The 26,403-nt window shown below is 35.1% G+C and overlaps 1 protein-coding gene across 2 annotated transcripts in view; it reads right to left on the reverse strand.

Moving 5' to 3' along the window:
- The window catches only part of LOC105382740 (MOXD1 homolog 1), a 46,867-nt gene that overhangs the window by 16,870 nt on the left and 3,594 nt on the right, over nucleotides 1–26,403 (reverse strand). Inside the window, exons 1-2 of one of the 2 annotated variants that reach the window (XM_011552677.3) lie at nucleotides 20,548–20,749; nucleotides 5,274–5,755 (exon numbers count right to left, since the gene is read on the reverse strand). In XM_011552677.3, the coding sequence (XP_011550979.3) occupies nucleotides 5,274–5,711 (438 nt within the window). In that variant the 5' untranslated portion in view covers nucleotides 5,712–5,755; nucleotides 20,548–20,749. Of the gene's footprint in view, nucleotides 1–5,273; nucleotides 5,756–20,547; nucleotides 20,750–26,403 lie in introns of those variants that run through there. The other variant, XM_038116776.2, reaches the window with a different exon arrangement.

Genomic DNA, 26,403 nt, shown 5'->3' on the forward strand with positions numbered 1-26,403 from the left:
GTACCCAAAGAAAATTCTGGACACAAGGTTTTAGAACATTTATTAGCAAAAGCACTCAACTGAATTTGTTGATTTGAGACTGCCAAAGTTTAAATGTTTACAGTAGGAAACAGCATAAATCCTATTAACTACGTAATATTATAAATGGAAAAGTTTGTGAGTAAGTATGTTTGTTACTCTTTCACCTTTTACGTAAAAACTATTAATAAAGGATTTTTCGTAAATAATGGTGTGCAGAAAGTCAAAAATCTGGATTAGACATTGTCTAGCTTTTTATCAAATTACCTACGTAAAGCCTAACACGAGTAAACTTTTTATTGTGATGCTCACGGGAACAACTGTTTAACTTTAGTTAGTTAATCTGAGGATTTGTCGTTGATAACGATTTAAGTAAGTTTATACTGCTTATTTGAATAGGTGAGACAGAAAAGTATCTCCTGAAGTAAAAGATTTAGTATTTTCGATTTCACGGTTTGTAACTGCACCATTTTTCTCCAGTTTCTTGGTTACTATACTCTGTTGTATGTAAAATAAATTATTATATATAAATAAATAAATCGAGATCAATGTGTTATTTTGTCTGCATTTGCTTCGGTAGTTAAGCAGGTGTCAGCCCGCATAAGCAATACGCATGCACCTTGCTCGATACACTTTCCTATCCTAACTAATATTATAAATGCGAAAGTAACTGTGTCTGTCTGTCTGTCTGTCTGTCTGTCTGTCTGTCTGTCTATCTGTTACTCTTTCACGCCAAAACTACTGAACGGATTTGAATGAAATTTGGTATACATACGGTTTAGACCCTAGGAAAGAACATAGGCTACTTTTTATCCCGGAATTCCCACGGGAAAACTTTTTAAGGCGAAGCGAAGCGCGCGGGAACAGCTAGTATCTCATATACGTAATGTTTACGTACCTAACACAGGAGCATTGGTCTAATATTAAAATATTAATGTTATGTACCTAATTGCAAATAACAATAGGTACCTTCTTTGAAGTTGAAAAGATAGTGGAACACTGATATTTATTATTATTATTAAATTGGGTCAATTTACCATATACATAATATGGTTCATTCATTGATAAAATTCCAGCCTGTATAAAACGAAATGAGACTTTCTTAAAAAAATCTTGTAGGCACCTACACGTATGATTTTCCCACAATCTGAGTTTCAAATGGGCGAGTTTACACTTCCTTTGGCCATCTAGAATTCATGTAGCGTCTTCACGGGTGTAGTGTAGGTACTTGGTTGTTTAAGTCTAATACTGTATCCATTTAAAATGCTGGCCCATTGGGAAGAATTTTAAGTAAGCCTACTCCTCATTCACCTCACCTTGTCCTTTGGCACCGTGACATGTTTTACGAAAACCAGCCCTATTGTAAGGTGAATATGGAAAATGTTTGGTGAATCTTGAGGGGCAGTGTTTTTGTGGACAATAGCAACGTGACCTGTTTTGGTGATAGGAACCGCATCGCACCTGATTGTTGGCACTGAAGGGGACTTCGGTGAATTGTAACTATAACTGCCAACCGACCCATACCTGGGTACTGGTCCTGGCGATATACCGGTAAATATACCTAGGTGATAAAAAGTACCTACATTGCACATGGGCCGTATCACCTGTAGTGGAATTTTTGTAAGAATTCGTACAGGAAAAAAATACTATGTAGCCATCTAAAAAGGAAGCATTATCTTTACAAGTTTTTATTAAGGACTTGTCTTGTTGAGAATAAATCTAATATTTTATACATACATGATCTATCTCGGTTTCTTACATAACAATTATATTTGGAGAATAGTTGAATTTTATTATTATATATGTGTATATCGAAGTTCATGGTTAAGTTTTACGACGGGATATGAGCGCTATAAAAATGATCGACTTGATCCATTTAAATAGATTGATCAAAAATAATTTGGGAACCAAAAGCGCCACTGTTGCTTAAGTTCTTTGCAATACAAGTAGAAGATAAAAACCACAGTTATTTTTATCAATAGTAAACCAAAATATTGAAATATACAAAATAAAACTTTTAATCAAATTTTTATTTCCCTCTCAATTTTTTGTTTTGTATGTTGAAACCCTGGAACGGGCCGAACTCTTCGATTCGATCGATTCTTACTATTATCATCATTCCGTATGTAGTCTTCTTCTGCTGGACATGCCTCTAGAATATGACTTGTTATGTACTGTACTTGTAAAATTATAATACCCACACTGTGATCTTATATTTCATACTAACATAATAATTCATAGTAACCTAACCAATTTTGATACGTCTGTACAGATGCCTTCAAGCGATCTGCATACCAAGTCTAATTCGATCGATTCGATCTTGCTATTAATTACCGAAAATATCGATCCAAACAAAAAGGATCCATTTAATAATTTATAATACCTTCCTATGTAACCGGTTTGTAGGTATCTATCTTCCTTTGATGTATGTTTGAGTTGTTCTTTATGTAATCGTGGCAAAGAATTGAAAGCCAAAGGTAATGTTTGAAAAAAATTTCTAATGTTACATTTTAGCGTACAACGTACATCACGTAGCATAGAATCACAGTTCATAATTAGTATAACAAACAAAAACGAATGTTGTATTTGATCCGACCTGAGTGAATAGTGATTCTGGCACCCGATTATGCAATTTTAGTATCAAAGTTTTAGTCTTGAAGTCTAGTCGTGTAGGAGGTGGATAGGTATACTTTGTAGCTATAGTCGAGACCTGCATTCAAGAGAATTATTATCGTGTGAACCTAACAAGGATTACGTAATACAGGTCTGCGGACAAACAAGTGTAGGTAAGTACTAAAGATGTCGTTTGGTCATTAAGGTCAGCGAACCCATGGTGACGTTTAAGTTACCCAAAGGAGTTTATATAGCTAGAGTCCGATAGAGCTTAGGTACTTTGCAACAGAAACAAGTGCCAACAGCCTACATAAATAATATAATTATTATGGCAACAATTTTAAATGTATTTTTGACAATGACGTGGTAGATAGATAGGTCTTTTTACCTCCGTTCATTGATTTAAAACTTACTTCCCTAAAGAATCCCAACGCTACTACCACCTACTGCCGTAGTGCACAATAAACGACTCTGATAATTTAACTGGCATTAAAAGAAAACAAAAAATGCACACTTCCACGCAAATATGCAGAATGCTAAAAAGCTTTAGTGTAAAAGTTCACATTAACGTTAAGTAGAAAAAACAATGACTCAGTCGCGAACTCTACGCGACTGTACGTAAAGCCGGGTCCAGACGAGTGTAACGTGAAATGTAACATTACGTGTAATTTAGCGTCAACAGTGTGGACGGCACGCGAACTCAACCAAACGAGCACTGCGCGCGCTTTCGTGTTCGCGCGAAAAACCGACAGCCGATGGATCAACCGCGTGCGTTACATGTAATGCTCGTTGTGACGACCACCACACGTAGAATTCGTGTTACATTACACGTTACACTCGTCTGGACCCGGCTTTACGTACTAAACAGGGGTGTGGTGTTTGTGACAAGGGGTTCAGGGTACGCTCGCGCACAAATTGATTTTAAAGACGCCCGTTGCGTGCGATTACGTTGTCGCTTTCCGGAATATTGAGCAGGTTGTTAAATAAAGTATTTCTGTCCTAAGAAACGTTCCACAGGGGATTTGGTAACACGGAGTAAATTGGATAGACATTACTGCGAGTTTGGAGCGAGCTTCGCTTCCTTTTATTATATTAATGTTTGGGTTTCCTATCGGATTCTGTAAATTATTTGATTGATATGCTTATCTACAGCACTATAATGTTCTTTTTTAACATTTTGATATAAGTACCTAATTTAGTGTTTTAGGAAAATGTCATTAAATAATGAAGATATTTTTTTTAACCGACTAAGACGAATGAGACCTAAATGCGTATAATTTCAAACAAAAACGAATCAGGAACCTATTATTTTAAAAATCTTTATTGCACACATAATATAATTGTACAAAATAATGCATCTACGCGATAATAATTTTTTTCCCCTCTCAACACATTTTCTCTTCAACTGTACACAAATCCGGGATTAAACGCAAGAGTGGTTAACCATTTGTTACGTTAGGCCGAGGATTGTACGGGTGCAGAGAGGCCTCAAAAATACTGCTTTTATATGCAGTTTCCTGTCATATATTACTTTACCTACTGCAACTTCGCTTTGAAACGATGTTGAAAACCCCTGACCATGGTCATAATTTCGTGCCTTTATCTTATTTTTTTTTTGTTGTTTATGTATATTCCGTTCCAGAGTTACGTGTCCACGGAGCACACACGGATAAATAATTATGACAAATTTATATTAACAGAACTCTTCTTCTTTTCTTTATAGGTCAGGTATACCTACCTGACCTACGTACGGCTAATAAAATGAGTCCTTGTTTACTATTAGGGCTAGGTCCCATTGCTGCAGTGGGTCGCCGCGCGTTGTTTTTTTCTTTCTACTTAGAAAGAGCACTTTACCTACAACTAAATAATATAATGGATAGTGTTGAATCCACGGTGAATCGGTTTCGGCTCGATGCCTGCCGGTGCGTTGACATCCTCCTACGAAAACCGCAGACATCACCATTGTCTCACAACAACGTCGACAACATAATAACAGCACTATTACTCCAACCATAACGACTACAATCCTCTAAACAAAGCACGCCCGTGCCGACACAAACAAATATATCGAATTTCTGACGAAAGCCTTTTTCTACGCCAGTTCACATGCTGTTTTTGTAACCAACGGAGTCTGAAGTTGGGTAGTTATAAGTTTGGCGTGTGTTTGTGATTCTATGGAACGTGTGTATTAACCGCGATATTTTTTGTTTGAAAGTTGACTACATAGAAATTGTATTTTTATTCTCCAACTTAGAATGAAATTGCTACATCTAACATAAAGAAATAGTTCCTAAATCGATATTTTCCAGACAATGTCTAGGTTCTAAAGAATATAAAGTTTGCGAGAAAAAAATAAAAGTGTTCTTGTGTCTGCCGTTTTAAGTTGAACACAATGAACACCAACACCAGTAGGATATTACTGAAATATTTGTAACATGCAAACTACACTTACGAGCAATGACGAAATTTTGTTGAACATTTAATTAAGAATTTGATTAAAATATATTACGTTTTCAGTTGGTAATATTCTGATGAGCTGTTAAATGACGTCTTTTCCGTTTAGGAATTATTTGGTGCTATTGCCACTGGAACTTTTTTTGCTCGTGCATGTGTGTATATTAATATCAATTCTATAAACTCACCAAAATCTGAGCATTGCCGTTCCGGTCGTCAACCCAGGCGACCACCAAATCAGCGCCTCTCATATTTCTTCTGGCGTTAAACCCGATGCCGACGTATCCCTTAGTCTTGGCTTCCACACGAAACGTAATACTCGAGTCCGAGTTCACCCATCGGATGACCACGTCACCGCTTTCATCCAGCCGCTCTGAGTGAGCCCAGATTAGACCCGATTCGTACGATTTCGAATCGAATACGTTCCTCCGATTCCGCACTTTGTATTGATCGACTATTTTACTCGTGGTCTTGGTTTTTCTGTCGAACTGCAGCAACCGCTGAGCTGCCGCGTTTTGTGTCGGATTTGCGGGAAGCTCATTTATTTGGTACGTTTCTTTCTGTCTCGGCAGTTTTGCATCGCAAAGTAAAATTACGGTTAAAGTAATGAAGGTTTGGATGTGCATTTTGTTGGTTTTTTCACTTATTTTCGTGCATCACTTTCTGTCATCTGTAACAAAAGAAAAAATAAGTACATTAAGTCTCGTAAAGAAATTATGATAGTAAGATTTATCTGGTCAATAGTGTCATGCAAGAATCATTTTAATCAGCAGTGGGTATTATTTATAGTTTATCACTCATTATGTCACGGACGACGAACCGGTTCAGAAATGAGTCGAAATATTTCTAATCCCGCTCCGGATCCAAATAGACCGATTTGGGCTTCATAAAAACTAGCATAAAAACCCACAAGGATCTAAACGTTAAACAGGTACCATTTCCGGAGTGGGCTTATTAACATACCGGTCACTGCAAGCGCCGCGATGTAAGACAAACACAATTAATTATAATCCAATGTAAACAGGCGACGAAATAGACAGCTTAAGGAAGCTATTAAAAACATTATACATAAGAAAATAAATAAATTGCAAGTATTACTGTTATGTTTTTCTCATAAATTGAGGTAGGTAAATCGCATCGTACTAGAAATGGATGGAATGATGTAGGTTTTCTGACAGAATTTCTTGAATTATGTAACTATAACAGATGACGATAGGAAGATGTAGGTAATGCGTGTTTTTTTATTTAGGTACACCTACATACAATAAATACATTTTCGTAATTACATTCAATCAATTAAAATTAACTCTTATGGGATCTCGAAATACCGGATTAGAAGTAGAAATTAACATCTACTCAGCCTCCGGTCTAGTAAATTTTAATGGTATTCCCACACTAAATTAACTTAACAAAAAAAACCGGCCAAGTGCGAGTCGGGCTCGCGCACAAAGGGTTCCGTAGCAGCAAAATTACAGTTAAATCAACCTATCTCAAAAACTATAAGAGATACTTTGATCAAACCAAAAATCGTTGAAAGAGTTAATTAGCATGCATCACCTCTATTTTTTTTAGAATTTTATACCCCGTAGTTATAAAAATAGAGGGGGGGGGACATACTTTTTACGACTTTGAGAGCTGATATCTCAAAAACCGTTCACTTTAAGAAAAATGTTTTTTAGAAAACTTTATATCATTTTAAAAGACCTTTCCATTGATACCCCACACGGGTATGTACATCGAAAAAAAAAATTTCATCCCTCAGTTACATGTATGGGGGGCCCCACCCCCAATTCTTTTTTTTACTATTTAGTGTCATATTTTTGTAGCGGTTCATACAACACATATTCCCATCAAATTTCATCACTGTAGTACTTATAGTTTCCGAGTAAATCGGCTGTGACAGACGGACAGACGGACAGACGGACAGACGGACATGACGAAACTATAAGGGTTCCGTTTTTGCCATTTTGGCTACGGAACCCTAAAAACGAGTAGCTGTATGAAAAATACACCACGTGAAGGCTCTTTCATGCAAAAAATCGGATGCAGCATCTGTTGCTAGTCACACCTCGCACGAAATTTACGATCAATACGCTGAATAAATCATATGAGACGCCGTGTTTATTTTAGCATTTAATATAAAATTGTGATGTTTTATAAATTTCATAATAGGTACATAATTCATATCTTCGTAAACGAGGAAGTATTTGAGTATTCTGACATTACTTTAATGAAGAAAGCTCTATAATTGATCCACAATTATTTTACTCTTTGAACTGTACATTACCATAGTCAAATGGAAATATTATAAATAAATGAAAAATAAACAAGTACTATAATTATCTAAACAGAATATGAAATTGCCGTTCTCATGAAATGGCTACCGACAAATTCAATCGATGAATAAAAACGTGTACCACAAGATATCGAGGCAACAATCTACAGTGCGTTACAAAATAATGGGAACTCTAAATCATCATCCACTTAGCCAGAGGAAGTGGTAACCGGCGAGCGTGATTCTTGTAAACAAATAGAGCGGTATATTTTTTCTATGGCCAACTGTACACGCCTTCCTGTCTTTCACAAGTAGTTGAGATAGTAGAGATACATCAATGAATAAGTCAACGGCCTTGTTTCTTACAAATAGAATACTTTCAGATGCTTCTGTTTAGTAAACGAAGTATTAAAGAAATTCTTCAAAATTTCGTTCAAAGATTTTACCCGAATATACAACTCTTTTATTTATGTACATAACTTACTACTTCAGGTTTAGCTTTAACTACTAAGTATTTCCATCTTAGCGCTACCGTAAAATGAGGAGTACCTAGTTAGAAAAAAAATTAACATGGTAAGTGTTTAATATATACACTCACGAGCAATGAAAAGGTTCCACTGAAGGAGTAGTTAGAAAAGCAAATTAGTTCTAAACGGAAAAGGCTAGCTTAATGCCGTCTTCTGCAACATTGAAGTACATTTATCAGAGCATCAGGATATTACCAACTAAAATCGGTAATATTTTGTTCCAATTTTAAATTTAATCTTTGAAAAAATTAGGGTCGTTGGTTGTCGGAATTTTCTGAGTGGAACTTTTTCATTGCCCGGCAGTGCATTAAACATTATAAATGATCACGATATAACAATGATAATAAATTCATGATGTCACTTGAGAGAGGCACTCCATTCGATTCGTTACCGGATATTGCTCGCTTCGTTATCAATTTCGTGATTATTGATAATCTATTGAATTATGCGTGAAGTTTTGCAATAATTTGCAACGAAATAAACTCAGTTTTTGAACATAAATAGGTAATATGAATTCAGCAAAAAATTATTATTGGAAATAATTAAACTGATAAAACAACGAGATGAACAATTAGTTCAATTATGGGTTAGATGATTGTTATAAATAATAAAGACTGCAATATTATAAATTCCTAGCAAAAAATATAATTGAAAACTGTCTGTAGTTCTCATTTCAAAATACCTAGATTGCTTAGCTAGTACTAGCACTACTAACTAAATTTTCCCCATCAAAGCAACTAAGACATAACATACACAACACATTAAGAAACTTGAGGCCAAGAGTGACCCCAATTTCCGAAGTGTTCCCAGTTAAAGCATCAAACGGTAACGAGCAAAGTTGTTGTGCCGCAACTCAACACCTTTGTTAAAGGTAGTACAGCAATGTACCTCTAGAAGTGCTATAAATTGCAGACCACAAACTTATCATCAAAATATTTTACGTAAAACTGTATTTTCTTCGTAAACTAAGTTCATTGCATGTTGTAAAATAATTATTATTGGATTACAATATTTTGTTTTCCCTATAAACCGTATAGCTCCAATGTCTATGGACAATCTTAAGTCTAGACCTCAAGCATGATATAACGGTTTATTTATAACCCCTAACAACCTTAACGCTTGTTATTCTTAAATGTTATATTTAAACAAAGAAACATTTATTTATTTATTAGTCAGCCAGTTAGCACTGAATGGCCTGTGTGCATATGGTATCTAATAGGAATTGTAGATAATTCTTCTAAACCTGTGACATTGTGATCTGTGATTGGCAGAAAATGAAGGTTCTTGTACAATCTCCGTAATTAATAATGTTAACGTACTAGGGTAGAGACCCCAGTAGTCGGCAGTTTAACGACTTTGCTGAAAAGGAATCTATGTAACTTTGTACCAACAAGTCATAGAAAATATCTGTTTACCATATCAGGACAGAAAATAAGTCTATTTTTATAAATTACGTTAAATATATAATAAATCCATCATTAACTATATAATAATTGGACTTTTAAATGGCTTGTGATTGCGTTATCTGCGTCGATAGTTCAACAACAAACAAACCCGCACCCTTAGCCCGGTAAATCGATCTGAATGAAATATCATTTTTCTTTTATCTTTTCAACACAAAGGCGAACTGTTCTTGACAGCAAAGAGGAAGAGGTTCCACATGGCAGCTATCCATTATTAATCTCTATTCCGCATTTACCTCACATAAGCTAGTCTAAAACCAGACCAGTGCGATGTCTTCATACTTGGCCTTTTTTACCGACTTTGAAAAAAGGAGGAGGTCCTCAATTCGTTTGTAAGTATGATTTTTATGTAGGTACTTACCGATATTTTGCTAGTAACAGACCATTTTTGATAATTGTTTTTGTGTGTAGTATATATCCTAGTTGTTCTTGTATTGTAGGTAGGTACTTAACATTTATTCTCGCCTATTTTGGTGAAATGGCATTGTCGAGGAAATTTTTGTACAAAAAATGTGTGTAGTATAAAGTTTCGTTGACTTATCTATTGGAATATAGTTAAACACATGGCTTTGCATCAAATCTCTAACAGTGAAAATAAGTTAAGAAGCTTTAATAATCCAGGTAGTGTAAATACTAATAACATTATAATAGAAAATGTATACCTACTTAGAGCATACCCACTGCTACAGTTTTACTATCATTCAATCTTCCGTGATATTGTAAGAAACAACCCGTTAGCGTTGGACCCGGCTAATTAAAACACCATGCGCGAATAATTAAGTATAAATGAATGTAACTCTTTTATCCATCAACAAAGGTTGGCTGGAAGATATTGTTTTTTTTGAAGATATTGTTTTACTGTCGATAAGCCCGACATAGTATTTTTTACTGTATTTAGTAATTATTTATACTGTGTTTTCATTATACCAGACCACATTATTGTGATTCAAGTAATGTTGCATTTAACTACGCGCATTTAGCAACGAATATGCAAATATGGAAGACCAACAATATAAGCCTTGTGGCTTGAGGAAGATTCATTGTGGCAATGTTTTACGGTCTCAAATAGGTACTTATGTATATACAATACATACACTGGATTGGAAGAATGAAATTATAATTGTGATAAAATTGAGTAAATTTCTACCATAAATAATTAGTTTTTGGGGGTTAAACTTTTACTGTTTACTAAAAAAAAAACCTATGTACCTCCTTACTCTTTTACCTTCAATTAAAATATAAAAGGTTCTGTGAATTTCAGATTCTTAATTAATGGAATCCACGATGAAAAAATCGCCAAAAATAATAAAACACCTGAAGCTAACTTTGCGATAACTTGGTGAGAACAGAAAATACTTATTCATGCTTATTGTTACTACGAATGTATCACGATGTCAATGAGATACAGTGACACGTTTGCGAGGCAATGTTTCACAGGTATCATAAGTATTAAAATACAATGATGATCTTTTTGCACACCCTTAAAAAATTCACACAACCGACTGCTAAACTAAAATTTCAACAACAAAGCCTCTTAACAATGCGCATTTAAACTGACATACACGACCCAAAATGGACCGCGGATGAATCGAATCATAAATCAATAACCGATAAATATTAATGTAATTTTTCGCGAAAAGTGTTTCGAAAATAAAACGAACTGTAACCGATGTTACTGGCACCTTTGCGTAAAAAAGAAGATAAAAAGCCACGTCATAAGTGCAAGTCATTGTCGATTCAGTGGCCATCCGAAAAGGACATTCTTAATTCAAAAAAGGGCTCGGATCACGATTACTCGAGCGGGGCGAAGCAGCACGGCTACCGTGAGGGAGCAACGCCCGCACCTGTGCCGGATCACGACCTGGCATTCCACCGGATTCACAGCTCCTCGAATGCTTCATTGCAAATTTTTACACTCAACTGCTTTGTTTGTAAGCTATCTCATGTCATATAGGTAGTAGGTAGGTAGGTACTGGCAGATAAATTAAAACCGGAACATTCGTGGATCTTACTGTTACATGTTTTCTTATTTTCCACCATTACTTTCTTTTCGACACATGAAGAAAGTAATGGTCGGCACTTTAATATAGATCGAACGGTTCCACGCGTCGGCTGCCGACTCAAATCCATTAAGCCAGATGTACTTACTACAGAAAAACTTTCGCACTGGCACGCTCAAGACTACACTGTTACGAAAGGCTCCGCAGACCGTGAACATTCCAGCGACCGAGCAAGGCCCGGATAGAATGAAACATGCAATAAAATCATCAAAATCAGGGTAACGCTTTACTGGGTTTTTTAGAACACTTCTTCTGATCACGAATGTTTGATTTAGAATGATATATTTATGATGAGGATAGGAAGGTACTATCGCCAATCCCTGCGAGCTTACGTTTATAAAATATTTCATATACTTAGGTATTTTTATTTTATGGCAAAAGTACAAAGTAGCTTTATTTTGAGATTGAAAGAATTTCAATGCAATGCAAACTTTTCTATGTAATGAAATACTCTAGTGTTCTATTTTTATAACATTTATAAGACGTAAGTATGCTAGAATTGCTTAAAAAACACATATTTCTTTTAAGTTCAACTTTTTAATCAGTTTGAGGGCCGCTATTGTACAAAGACCAACCGTTTTACCGTCGCTTTTTGCAGCTGCGCCCGCGCACGCTCGATCCTAATCCCCTCATTCGGCACGGTAGCTCCGTTAATGTTTTTACGAGGTTCCATAGCAAAATGGCCACAACGATTCCGTAATTAACACCATTTGTGGAACTCCACTCTTGCAAGACGGCCTTGTTTTGGATTCTTCACACCTCGATCTCATCAATAAAATTCGAAATTTGGATCAGGTATTTTTGGGTAATGGGAAAAGATTTTGAAAAATAATTGGATTATGAGTTTCAGATTCAGCTGTGGACATATTTTTTTGTCTATTTCTAAAATGAATATTGCACAAAGGGATTTTGCATGCAACTGGAAGATGCAAATATGGCATACATAAGTGTGTCCTAACACTCCTAACCCTAGAGGCCCGACCCATGTCATTAGCCTTGTTTCTATGTCATCAACGATGACTTCCAATTCAACCATCATTAACTTTATTAACTGTTTCCTTAATAAAGCTAATTATTTTTAGGAATAGTTTGTAGTGTGTCAATATCATTCGTATATTTTTTCAAATATGATTTAAATAATTAGTTACACTTTGCGAAGATAACTTATTCCGTAAATTAGGTATATTAATTTAAGCAAAATACCGAAAAGAGAAAATCAATTTGAACAATGTTAGGTATAATTAGTAGATCCATCGTAAAGCTGACTATATTACGTTTATTAGGTAAACCTTGATATTTAATTGCTTGTAGCAAGTATATAGGCATGATTCATTATAGGCAATACAAAATATCTATAAGTATGTTAATGAAATCGTGTGAAGTTACAAAAAGAAAATAGCAAAATCGATATCATTACGATCAAGAAAAATCATTGTGATTTCATCTCTACTCGTATCTTTTCAATGTCGTTTCGTTTTTTTCCTCCATTGTGCTCTGTTTGCAGTTTGTGGGTCTCTTTCTGTAGATCAGAAGATAAGCTTTTTACTGTTTTTGCAAAATGAAATGCATTTTCCAAGAATAATTTTATTTTACTTACCAATAATCTTCCAATTATTTTTAACCCAAGCTTCCGAGCTCTGATTTTAGTATCGAAAATAAAGCAAACTTTGCATAATTATCGTCGATATACGATACTTTATTAATGAAACAAAACAACATGTACCTTACCCATCAGAGAATACAGTGTATTCTCGTTTGTTCCCAAAAATTTAACCGTTGCAGCACATTGTGAGGGAAATGATCCATTCATTGTTACACTTAAATCATTCCGATCTTTTCTCGCTTGCAATTTATGCTCTATGGAGTGAAATTTAAGGTTGGATATTGAATTACGAGTAGTTGTGGTATTTATATCATTTGGTCCTTAAGGAGGTGATACGGACGTTAAAAAAACAGGCTCGTCGGCAGCGGCGGGAACACACCTGTCAGTTGTGTTGCGAGTTTTTGAGAGCCGAGGGTGAATGGTGGCAGCCTAGCAGCACACCGCCCTGTTTAAAGTTTGAACTTCGAACAAATTTTAACCACACTGTACATAGATTCCCTTCTCGTATAATGAAGACTATAGATATGCAATGATCGTCACGGTAAAACTTGGGATTCACATAATAAGTATAAGGTGTTTATGTATCTTTAGAGAGAAGCAAGATGATGTCACAATTTCTTATTCCCCTTATTAATTTTTAACAAGTGTTGTGGTAATAATTGTGTCATTCACGTAGATCTCGATATGGCCTTACGTCATAATAACCAGTTCACTGACAGTCACTCAACTCCTGCGCATTCGATCGCCCACGGCTCTGTGTAGGTATGTGTCGTTCGGAAACCAAGCATTCCTTGCATCTAATAATGCACAATTCTATATTTTGACTTCGAGGAACAATACATACTATAAGCAGGTTATTCAATTCATATTCATGAGAAGTCATCGCGTGTCAAGTCCCAATTATAAATCTTATTTATTTTGCTCTTCCAAATGAAATCTCGAGCAATAAATAACGCTTCAAAGATACCTAGAGTCATATAAAAAAGAGACGCTTAAGTATCACAAGCGACTTTACACTAAAGTGCAACTTAAGTCGCACAAAGCACTGGAATTCATAAACGTTTTATCTTTAGCAGTATTTTTTGCAAAGTTTGTGTTGTTGTAATTTAGCAGGCTACCGTATTCCGTGTGCGCCCATGGCATTAGCCATTTGCATAAAGCTTACCTTTGAGGAGTGGAAGAGAATCCTTAATAAGTTTTCCTGCGAAATCGTTTGATCGCGTGTTTAAGATTGACGCACTAATGTAGGTAGGTAAGTACATCTACAGATTCAGGCTGATGAAGTAACAGAAACTCGTTTATTTTCGTTCTTCAGATTATAATGTTATTAATTACTTAAGTTTTTTTAAACAGCCCATAGAAACAATGAAATACTTTGACTGCACAATAAAAGTAACAATTGATTATAATTATGTGAAATTGAATTGAATGTCGGATTATAAAGCTCAAAAATATTTGGTTAGAAGCAAACAGCAACAAGTAAGTGAGGCAACAAAAAACGCAGCATCTTTAGAATAATTTCAACTGGTAAGTACTGCTTCTTGCCTGCAGACGTCGGCCGAAGCCATCATTAAATGAAATCCCAGCAATCATTCATCATCAAAAGTCATTTGACCGTCGGTTAACCTCACAGAAGGTAGTGCCGTGGACACCCGAGGCAGTTATTTGTAACATAAAAAATCTGTTGAATATCTGACTGTCCCATCCTATGCATACTTTCATAATACGCACATGTTATTGTTATGATGATTTTAAGTTGTAAGATATAAAACTAAAATATTCGTTGTAAGTAATTTTATATGTAGATTAAGCAATTTCATTTATTATCGTTTTTTTCCAAATCTTAGGCAGATTTAGAGTACGTATATAGAAGATATTAAGTATTGCTTCATCTTTGGGCTTCGAGCGAAGCGCAATAAGGCAAGAAAATTGCTGATATACTTAATTGGTGTAATTTTTGGCACGCGATCGAACCCTCAGGCAAACCTGTATAAACGGTAGCCTTTCAATACAAAACTTGTCTGATCAATGTATTTCCCTTCTAAAACATAATATGCTAAGGATATCCGCTGTAGCACAAGGGTTCATTATGTGCAAGCAATACATTTTTTTCAAGAAACCGGTCTTTTATAAGAGCTTCAAATTATCAGTCATAAAAAACTATTTGATACCGTTTAGGTGCCGAAATCCTGGAGTCGTGGTGGAGTACAATACGGTTCAAAAAACTTGAATGTCTTGAAGTTAGGTTTTACTTTGTGTTATGATCACTAATTCCTTTCTTATTCTAAATCAATGGTAGAATGCAGAAATGCATGAAAACCATTAATCTACCTATGTTTCAATTTCGATGTTATTGAGAGATTAATTGTCTACTTCCTACCTATATGGAAAGGTTTTAAAACGGTCTTTAGCATTTGTTCGGCTCGATTATTTTTAAAGCATGTAGGTATGTGATCATAATGAGACTAATTGCCTCAGTAACAACACTTGTAAAGCAGCATTAGGATAATAAATAGGATGTAATCTGTCAGCCTGTACTTGTATCAACAGGTCACGACATGACGCCGTTCAGAGTCAAATGTTATGAAATAAACATGTGAGTCAGTAATTTACAGGGGTCGTTGTTTTATCTCTTCAATGTTATGTGGAATGAATGTGACTTTGAAGCAATAAATACTTTGAAGCTACAGTTTCACTGTCTAGACTTGGTTGTTTAAAGATAAGATTACAAAAAATAAAGTATGATGGTCTTTTATTTTTGCTCTCACTGGCTGGACCCAATCTAGAGGCTAATCAATCAGGTCCTATCTAAACTTGTTATACATTGTGTAGGTATTTTATTTAGAAAACTATATATTTTAATTCAATTATTGGGAACTACTTACACAACAAATATCACAATAGTACTTAAATGTATTACTTCTCTTTCGCAGACAGCTTTTGTAAGAATTAAGTAAGTATTACTTCTCAAAGGTAAAGGAAGGACCCTTCGCTAATTTCAAACTTCGGGAACATTCGGGGCTCTTTTATTTTGTTAAGTGGCCGATTCGTCGGAAGCTATAATGAAGGTCAGAGGGGGAATGTGTGCAATTTGGGCTTTCTGTCCAACCGACTGACTTTATGAAGGGACCTTTATCCACTGATTTTAGTATTCAGACAATTCAAAGTATATTCCCGATTTTCAAAATCTAAGTTACATAAGTATACTTAATTGTAACTTAGGTATAGTATTCGAGCAGGATTAGTAATTATGATGCTTAAAATTGTTAACTGTAGTATTATTAATTATTATTAGTTAATGCGTAAGTACCTAGTTTATCTGTAACTTCCATCAAAAGTAACTAGTAATTACTTTATTTAGAACATAATTAACCATTTTTTATCAGGATTTCATACTTTGGCTTCATAAAATAAAGGTTTCGTTGAAGTATCTAATCAGAAATGTATTACTATTATTGAAAAAATACTGTTGGGCACTTTCGAGCCAGGAACGATACGAGGCGGCATCTTTGACTAGTTAGACTAAGTTTGAGGCGAATACTTTGAATTTGTAAAATTTTATCTTTTAGTTCAGTTTTCATAATTTTATTTACAATTAGGTTAGGCTTCATTAGTTAAATGTTAATTTATATTATAACCTTGAATAAATGATTTAATAAGTTTTCTGCAGTAATTGAACTAAAATAATTGATTATTATGTTAATTGGATGTGCAAATGTATTGCAAGAACTTACAGAAAAAAGCAACAAGCACAAAAGTCAAGGCACATCAAACCATCTAAGGGTTGGTATGTCAATTCTTTCTTCTTGTTATCATTAGCACCTCTCTTCTCCCACGCAATGGAATCTAAACAAACTCTGGGAACGATTCTGTTTGACTTCCACCGTCTGTGTTTGATGTGGGATGCGGGAATCGGGACCTCGTTAGGTTGACTAGACACAAAATAGAAGCTATACTTACCTATTTTTTATATTCAAATGACATACACTCACGGGCAATAAAAAGGTTCCACTGAGAAAAGCACCAAATTACTCCTATACGCAAAAGTTTTGCTTAATAACTCCTTCTGCAACATTAAAATGTATTAAACAGAGAATCATGATATTACCAACTAAAATCAATAATATTTTGTTAATATTTAAATTTAAATCTTTGGAAAAATTGGGTTCGTTTGGTGTATGAATTTTGTGAGTGGAACCTCTTCATTGCCCGTGAGTGTAGTTACTATAAACTTATAAAGTTGAATGGAAGCTTTTAATGTAATCATAATGGTCCTTTTCTTGAAAATGAAGTTATGTTTGAATAAGTTATGACTGATATTGTTAATAAAACTAACCACAATGTAGACTAAACAACGGAAATGTTGCTATAGCTACAAACAATTTTAAATCTTCATAAAAATAAGTTTAAAATAACCGGAATTGTGATGTCTACCGGAAGGCAGCCCAGCCCTAGCTTTGTACCGTGCAGCTGACCGACACACTGTAGGGTTGCTTTAAAAATAAACTACCCATTCGAAAATAGAACGCTGGAATTCAAAGTACGAACCAACGGTCATTTTGAAGAACGGAAAGGAATTGAACCACCTTCTAGCAGCATCGTCATATTTGGAACTGAAACTGTTTTGTTGGCATCACTTCCGAGTCTCTCTTAGATACATACAGGGTGTTGTGATGATTTTTTTTTACGAATTTTGAAATTCTGATTTCAGTTTCTGGCTTATATTATAACATGCTGCACATGCTGGTTTCGGCTTAGTAGTTATACCCTTTTTGCAACACCCTGTAGAATAGTATAACTAGAGGTATAAGTATAGTCTATGTATGCAAAATCATTTAGAGCCTCGTTAAATACTACGCTGACTCACTGCATAGGCTCCTTAAGAATGCAATGGAAACTAAAAATATACGAAACGGAGGTCGAGTTCAAAAACGACCGAGCAGAACATTTTATTGGAATCAAGTTGAGATTATCGGTTTTGATATCACAGGTCTTTCTCTAGTAACTTAGTAGAAGTGTCACTGAGCCTGCATTTTCTTATCGCATTCTGTGAACATATAAAGTTATGCGATATCCGAAACTGCATATCAATAATAAATGTTTATTTGCACAACATATAACAATAACTAAACTTAGATAACACACATATTATTTAAACGTCTTATCGCTGAAAGCTATTTCTTCCAGACAACCGTTGTGTAACCAGAGTAAAACATTGGAAAGGAAGAGAAAACATTGTACTTCCAAAGATATTAATTATTAATATAATATGTTATGGAAATGATCTATGTTAAAGCCAACCTTTCATGACCCAAAGGCGGGTCATCAGGGACTTTGTATCAACTAGAACAAGAATCAGAAGCAATCGTCGGACAAGTGAAGTTTTGTGTCTGCCATGTTTATTGGGGTCTCAATCTCAACTTGGTATGAAGTTGGGGGTTTTGTCGACAAATCGCTAACACTCGAAAACTGACAAAATGGTTTCTATTCCTATATTCCATAGGGAAATTGTTTTGCCGAATAATTTTCCAAATATTGAAATAGGTACTTAGCCATTACATATAATTATCTATGTAAGTATACTGTACGTCAAGTGAGTGACCACATTACCTTATCTCAAATTACTTATTTAGCCAAGAAATTAGATTATCAAATTATGTACTTAAAAATTCAAATTTGTGCCTTAATGCGTAATTTGGATAATTACTTTGTCCACGAAATTAGAGTATAATATATTTTAAATATTATAAGTACTTAGGTACTTTACTAACAAGCAGATGATAATATGTAATGTTAGAATAGGTAAATACCTACATTTTTGTAACCCTTGTTTGCGTAAGTCACAGTTCAAGCAAGGGATAGCCCTTGCTTGAACTGTGACTTACGCAGTTGATTTTCTTGCTGTCTTACCTCTTAGATTACAAATATACAAACAAGATGGTGTGTCACATACAAAAACAAAATACTGTGTGCATTTCGTTTACTGTCGAACCGAGTTTCGAGTTCAAAATAATGACAACCATTATAGTTACAAATCATTTTAACCGAAGCAGAGGTCAGTGGTAGAAACAGAATTGTTATTTACTTACTTCCATTTGCTTCGTATATTGTTCATCTAAGCTATCTTAGAGAACAGCCGGCTGGTAGTCGCAATTAAAACAAAAACGACCACGTTTCTCTACGCTCGCTCTAGCGGAAGTCAGTATTTAGTGTATCAGCGGCGCGGCCGGAGCCCAAGGTTTGTCGTTCACCTCTGCCTCTACATTTGTATGCTCCATGCCTTAATTAGACTGTGGGAATGCCCCATTTTGGCAATTCAGAGTAAATATTTGATAGGACGCAAGACGAATAGGTGGTAGAAAAAGCGGACCTGTACGAGTATGTTTGTAACTAAACACCTTTTGAGTCTAGCTATTTATGCATTGCGTACCTACTACAAGTTTAGAAATACGTAATAATAATAATAATAATCAGTATACAGTAGGTACACTAGGTACCTAATAAGAGTCATAATTTTGAAACATGATAAAGCAGGTAAATACCAACCAAGTAATGTCAAGAACACAGAACAACGCATACTCGTTATGATCTAATAATGTTTGAGTCATGCTGAATTTAAAGTTTTAGTAATAAGTTTTATATAGATTATAACTAGATTTAAGATATTGGTGCAAGTCGCCCTAAGTGTCAAAGGTACTCTTATCAAGCTAGTACCTAAAGCGATTTAATATATGAGGAAGGTTAGGACAGCATATTGCAGCAGAGCCTAATGTTTAGCGCATTTCTAAGTGTGTTTACAGATGGATTGATGATTACGAGTAGGTATAAAACCAGTAAAATCGGAGTAAGAAAAGAAATGAAAAATCGTGTTTTCATTCACTGATGTACTAGGTACCTACCTAGGTTAAAAAAGCACGCGATTATTTTGTCGGTCATTGTGGTTGCTGCAGTAGGTTTACTTATTGATTTAGCATGAAACAACTCATTTCTAAGTAGGTAGATAGACTAGTTAGATAAAGTCTAGTTTTTAAAAAATCTCAGATGCAATATTAACAAGTGCAATGTCAAGTTATGAAATACATATAAAGATTTTATTCAATTTGACAAACATCAAAACACGTAAGTACTAAACAGTACTTTATAGTAGGTTGAAGTAGGTTCCTACCTAACTGACATAGAATAATAGACTTTAGTTTTGTAAGTAAGTATTAGAAAGTATATTTTAATTAATGACTCATTTAAAAAGTGATAAGTACACTAATTTCTTACTTATTTACTAAATACTTAATTACTTATCTTATGTGTGAATTGTAGAGGACCTACCTACACACTACTCAATTTAACACACGAATTCACATTAATTGGCTACAATGCTCTTCATATTTTTTGCCACAGTTTACCGAAATAAAATAAAAACATGTTAAATATTTTAATCGTTCAATACTAATCGCGCCAAAGACTTAATTAAATTCCCTAATTCTAATTCGAGCGGGCCGGCATTCCGAAATACAAACAAAAAAGAAAATGAACTCACCAATTAATTGCAACCTTTTTAAAAAAACAGGATATCAAAATTCGATTTTTAATTAAGATCTAGAAAATTCAATAACTTTTGGCACCAATGTTACACTGTTTATTTTGTTCGATTTTTGAATCTGACAGTTCAAAGTCAAAATCGCGCACGCGCAGAAACGCACTCCTAACTCCGAGGCGGCGCGGCACAGACTGAATGAAATAAGGCGATAGGCATGCAAGAATGAATGAAGACTGACAGAGATGGAAGATGAATGAATGTATAATTGCGTAAACAAAAAAGCTTGCACCAACGCGACGTTTTCTGAAATGATAAAGATGCTAATAATTATTTTGATAACATTTTGTTGAGTTTATTAGTTAGACTAGTAGGTAATTAATCGTATTTTTAACAAGTTCCTAAGGGCCAGTTTTTTGATCCGTACCGTAGTCAACTTTAACCATTAGTCAAGTCACTTGTCAAGCATGACAGCTGCATACGAATTTTGTTGGTTTTTAACTAATGGTTGCCATTTTTGACCAATGGTTGAGTTAACTAGGGATCAAAAAACTGGGCCTAAGAGAATATTACTTAAGATACTTACTTTTACACGTTCTGGTTACTAGCACAGAAGCATGCCATAAGTGTATGTTTCGAAACATTGCGAAAAATTTGCATTTTTTTGAGATTGCTCAAAGTTATTTTTTGGGCATGGTTCATTAGTTTTTTGTCAAGCTAAAGTAACCCTGCTAGACCGAGCTAATGAGTCTAGCAGTCTAGCATCGATTCACAGGGTGCTGCGAAAGGCGTGTGCTATTCCGATGTCTGCACTCACACTATGATGAAATTTGTATTAAGTACCATATTAGATTCTGTGTGTGTGTGTTCTCAGGGCTGCATTTATGTTTTTACTTACTGTTCCCGCGAGCTTCTTAAAAGTTTTCATGTGGGATTTCGGGGATGAAAAGTAGGTTGTATGTTAGTCCGGGGTGTCAGGTAACTCCATACCTCCATAAATTGCATTAAAATCGGTTCAGCCGTTTTTACGTGAAGAAGTAACAAACATACACACTCACAAACTTTCGCCTTTATAATATTAGTAGCACAGAAGTGTCCTCAGCTTAGGACGTCGCGGTGGGTGGGGGGTGGCGTGAAAGAAAATATGAGAGAGTGTGGAGTGAATGAGGATATGACAGAGGATAGGGTAAAATGGCGTGACATGACCAACAAAGCCGACCCTAAATAAGGATAAGGCAAGGAAGAAGAAGAAGAAGAATATTAGTAGCACGTTCCCGCGCAATTTCGCTTCGCCTTAAAAAGTTTACCCGTGGGAAAACCGCGATAAATAGTTGTGTTAATCCAGGGTCTCACCTAACTCCATACCAAATTTCGTTGAAATCGTTTCAGCCGTGTTGACGTGAAGAAGTAACAAACATACACACTTACTTACACACATACTCACAAACTCGCATTTATAATTTTACACACGCACTCACGCCTTGTACTAATGTACTCCCTTGCGGGGTAGGCAGAGGTGCATTGCTGCACCCACTTTTCGCCAGAGTGTTATGTTAGTCCCAATGTAATAGGGGGCGGGCCTATTGCCATTTTACGGGCACATCCAAGACCCGGGAACAAATATCTGGGTTTAAACAAATATCTGCCCCAGCCGGGAAACGAACCCGGGACCATCGGCTCAGTAGTCAGGGTCACTAACCACTACGCCATTCGGTCGTCATTTATAATATTAGTAGGATTAGTAGGATCAGACGTAGAGTGAAGGACAGGTTTTTAAACCCAAAACGCAAATCATATACTTACCCATAAGTGGCTGCTAAATGAATGCATTTTCAAATATTATCTACAAATATGAAAAAAGGTCCTAATACAATATATTATAAATTCAAAAATTAATATTATTTTAAAATGAAATTAAAGAAAATCGTATATATTTACTTTACAAAAGTACCTACTTAACAATTCATTTTTTAATAGTGAATTGACTCCTGGAATACTTACCATAATATTAAAAGAAATATAACGTGAACAAAAGGGAATAGTTGAATCTCTTATGCTTTCCAGAATGTCTCATGAGAGACAGGCGAGATAGAACCCCGCGTCACAGAATAATATTTTGTACTCGTACCAGCCCGCGCGTTTAAAAATGCACTTTCTTCCTCACCCGGCACTGCGTTTTTTTTTCAAACAGGATATCCTCCTGGCGCGCACTGCCGGTCGATTTCAAGCGTGCTTCATTAGAAGTGCCGGTCCTGAGTCAAGGCACGATAAAAAATACTATAGCACGTGTGCACAGGAAGAAAAAAGTAGGGGTTGTAAGCAATAACAGCCAATAGATTACCATATTACATAAAATTCAGCACCATAAAAACATTTTAAATCTATTGCCCTATTTATAATTACACACAACATTTACATTAACACTAGCTTAAATAAAAATTAACCTAATATTCGTATCAACTATAATATCTTACCTTTCCTTATCTTACTTATTTATTAAAATGACATTCTCATCGTGACTTCAAAAGCCTTTAATAAACAAAGTAAAAATAAGAAACACTCGAAAAAACAAACAAAAGAGCTTAAAACCATTGACCGCGTGGTCACAAATTCAATGGTGGCTCCCTTTATCTATGGAGTGTGTAAACAAAGAATTTTAACACCCACTCGAGGTCTACTCACAAAAAAGGCCATCCCTTGTCCACTCCAACTTCAGTGATTAGTCCATTGAGTTTGTCGTTTGAGTAGTCAGAGTATAGTGTCGCTTCTGAATGAAAAGAGGTTTGATGTTTGTTTAAATAATCCTGTCCTTGATTGGAAAGCTCTCTCTTCTTCTGATTTCGTGAAACCCTTGATATCATATTATTCAATAGTATATAAATCTTAAATAAACTAATATTATTAGTATAAATTATAACAATAAAAATTAAAGTGCCTACCTAAAAGTTAAAGAGTGTACTTACATTCGTATCGTTACATGGGTTAATTACATAAGGTTTACATTGACATAAATAAGTCTGTTTAAGTAATTATCTAATTCGTTACAAAACATCTAGAAAAGTGGATCAGTATACTTAAGAAACTAACTTCAACGAGAAAGTCTACAACAAAACATTGATAAATTTAAAAAATTTGCAGCTAAATAAAGTGAGAAATCTTAAAACTGTTGTAGAATGCGCAAGTACTTACCAACTACGGTCCACAATAATAGTCTACATTAAAGATAGACTATTGAACAATCGCGCGTCCCACAATGCATTTTTACCTGAACTACGACGAGTGAAGACGGCTTCTTTTAACGTTTACCGTCGCCCATTCAATAAGACGCTTTGGTGTCAAAATTTCGAGCAAAAATTCGAAGAATTTCGCGTGCATTTTGGTCATACTTTGTCGGGATCGAAAATATAGTAAGTACCTATGCGAAGATAGAATACCGTGCAGTTGCAGAACCCCTTATTATGAATGTAAATGAAAGTATACTATACCTTATTCAAAAATATTAATAATATTGTTGTACTGGCAGTGGTAGATCATGGTTACAATTTTGTGTATTACTCGTATAAGCTTTTCCAGCTCAAAGCCAATTTCAATGATAGAAGCTGCAAATTGTACAATCTTCAGCACAAAATATCAAGAAGATCTTTGGCAGCACGAGCGTCAGTCAGTAGCCGCTGCAATATCCAATCATTAAAATTATACATAACTAGGTAAGGTTTATAGGTTACATGAAAGGTTGGACTGTTACGCCGATTTAAACTTGTACAAAGAACTACCGTCGGATTTCTCTGATGTATCGCATATAATAAACGAGGTAATTTGACAGAAGAAGACTAAGGCCCTGTTTCACAATGTCCGGTTAGTGGCTACCTGTAAGATAAAAGACATGCTGTCACTGTCAAAAAAATAATAACAGAGAGTGACAGCATGTATTTTATCTCACAGGTAGCTACTAACCAGAAATTGTGAAACAGGGCCTAAGCTTACCGATTCAACATAGTACCTACTTTTAATCTGCAAGCTGTCATGGGGTCATGATCCGGAAAAAAGACGATCATCGTCAGACGAGTTCTTCAGTAGAGACTAGCGTAGTGTTTTTTCCTCAGTGGTGGAGACAACGAAGGCAAACGCCCTACAACCCTATCGAACGACGACGACATTAGATGGTAGCTGTCGGCTGGATGTGGAAGGTGGAGGACTGAGTGTTGGTTCCTTTCTTGCCTCTGTCCAGCAGTTTAAGATTACGGGCTAACAATGAGATCCGCAGTTTCCACACCAAAAAAATCCTATTGTAACAGATGCCAATACTGAATACTTTTATAACAAGTTCCAATTGATCAATGAGATTCATTATCCAAAACATACGGCTGACGATCTCACGAAGAGATGTAAAACGACGATCGACGAAGCGAAATCGCATTTCCACTGGAAGCAAAGCGGGAAAATAATAATGAAGTTAAGGTGGCATTCGTGAAAGGCTATAAAAGCCCCTGTTCCTTTACGATAGTCGTAAATTGCGACAGTCTCTATACTGTGTATTGGAATACTTTTCTTGAATATTTACCGGTTGCTGGATATTTTATGCGTGGTAAATGAATTCTTTAGTTACGGTTCGGTATTCCTTTAAGTGATGAGTGATGAATCTTATGAATAATATTTATTGTATCTCATAGCATTAAGACTCGACTGTTTAATCTTCCAAGATCATTAAAAGTGAGTATGAACAAGAACTGATAACCGAGTTTGAGCAACGCTAGTAACGATGTACTTAAGAAAACGATTGCTTAAATAGTTATCATTAACTATCTAAATCACATTAACTACTCGTATTATATAATTATTGTATCTACAAGCATAATTTATCATTTATATCTCTAAACTTTAGTTAAAAAAACTTTAGTCTTTAGTACAAAGAATGAACTATTAAGTAAGCTTAGCACCTAACTAGTTGTACAGACCTTTTAAGGTATTCAAATACTCGTATGACTGTCAAAGCACACGAGTCTCTAGAGCCAATAACATTTGTCACTTTATCATACATAATGCGAATCAGGAATTGACCCCTGAATTATTTAGTGGAGGCTGTTTTGCAATTTGCAACGGCGGATACTATAACAGCAGCCGGATGAATCCCTTTGGGTGTTTACAAAACGAGGGATGTTTACAGGTTCTTCTGTACTGATTTACAACTTTTGTATGTTAGTAGTAATAGTTTGGTTAGGATAGCGAAGCTTTAAAGTAGTTTTATTTAATCTTTTGTTATCTTCAAATAATATAGGTAGGTACCTATTTTCACTTAAAAATATTCACACTTTATCAGTACTTTATCTGTTTTCTACTTTTGTCATTTGCGTTATGAATAATTTATAATCTTGAAGTATACGTATACAACAGTGAAAATGTTCACTTTGATTTTTGTAAAGGAACAGGTGTAAACGCAAGTAGACTCATCGTATAAATTTCCTGAAAATCCAATCGCTCATGAAGAATTATATTATAGCTAAGTGGTTTCAAAAGTTGAGCTGCAAAAAATAAAAGTTAAGATTGTCTTAGGAAAAGTTGAGAACAAGAAGAAAATTATGAGGATTTATAAAGGACGAAATTTGGCGAGAAGACTTTTGCATAAGGCGAGGGAATATTTTTATTCACAGTCAGCAGCAGCCTAACCTACATACCTACCATTCATGTAAGTTACGAGTAAATTAAATTGAGAAGTTCTGATAAAAATAAGATTGAAAAAGGTTTTTTATTACTATAGCTAGGTATTTACTTAAAAACCATTAGGTACTTCTTCTAGGTGTCTTATGTATAAAATAGTCACTGAACGCAGAAATTCTGCAAAATTTTGCTCTATTCAATTTA

This window comes from Plutella xylostella, chromosome 3 (genome assembly GCF_932276165.1).
Source record: "Plutella xylostella chromosome 3, ilPluXylo3.1, whole genome shotgun sequence".
Taxonomy (NCBI): domain Eukaryota; kingdom Metazoa; phylum Arthropoda; class Insecta; order Lepidoptera; family Plutellidae; genus Plutella; species Plutella xylostella.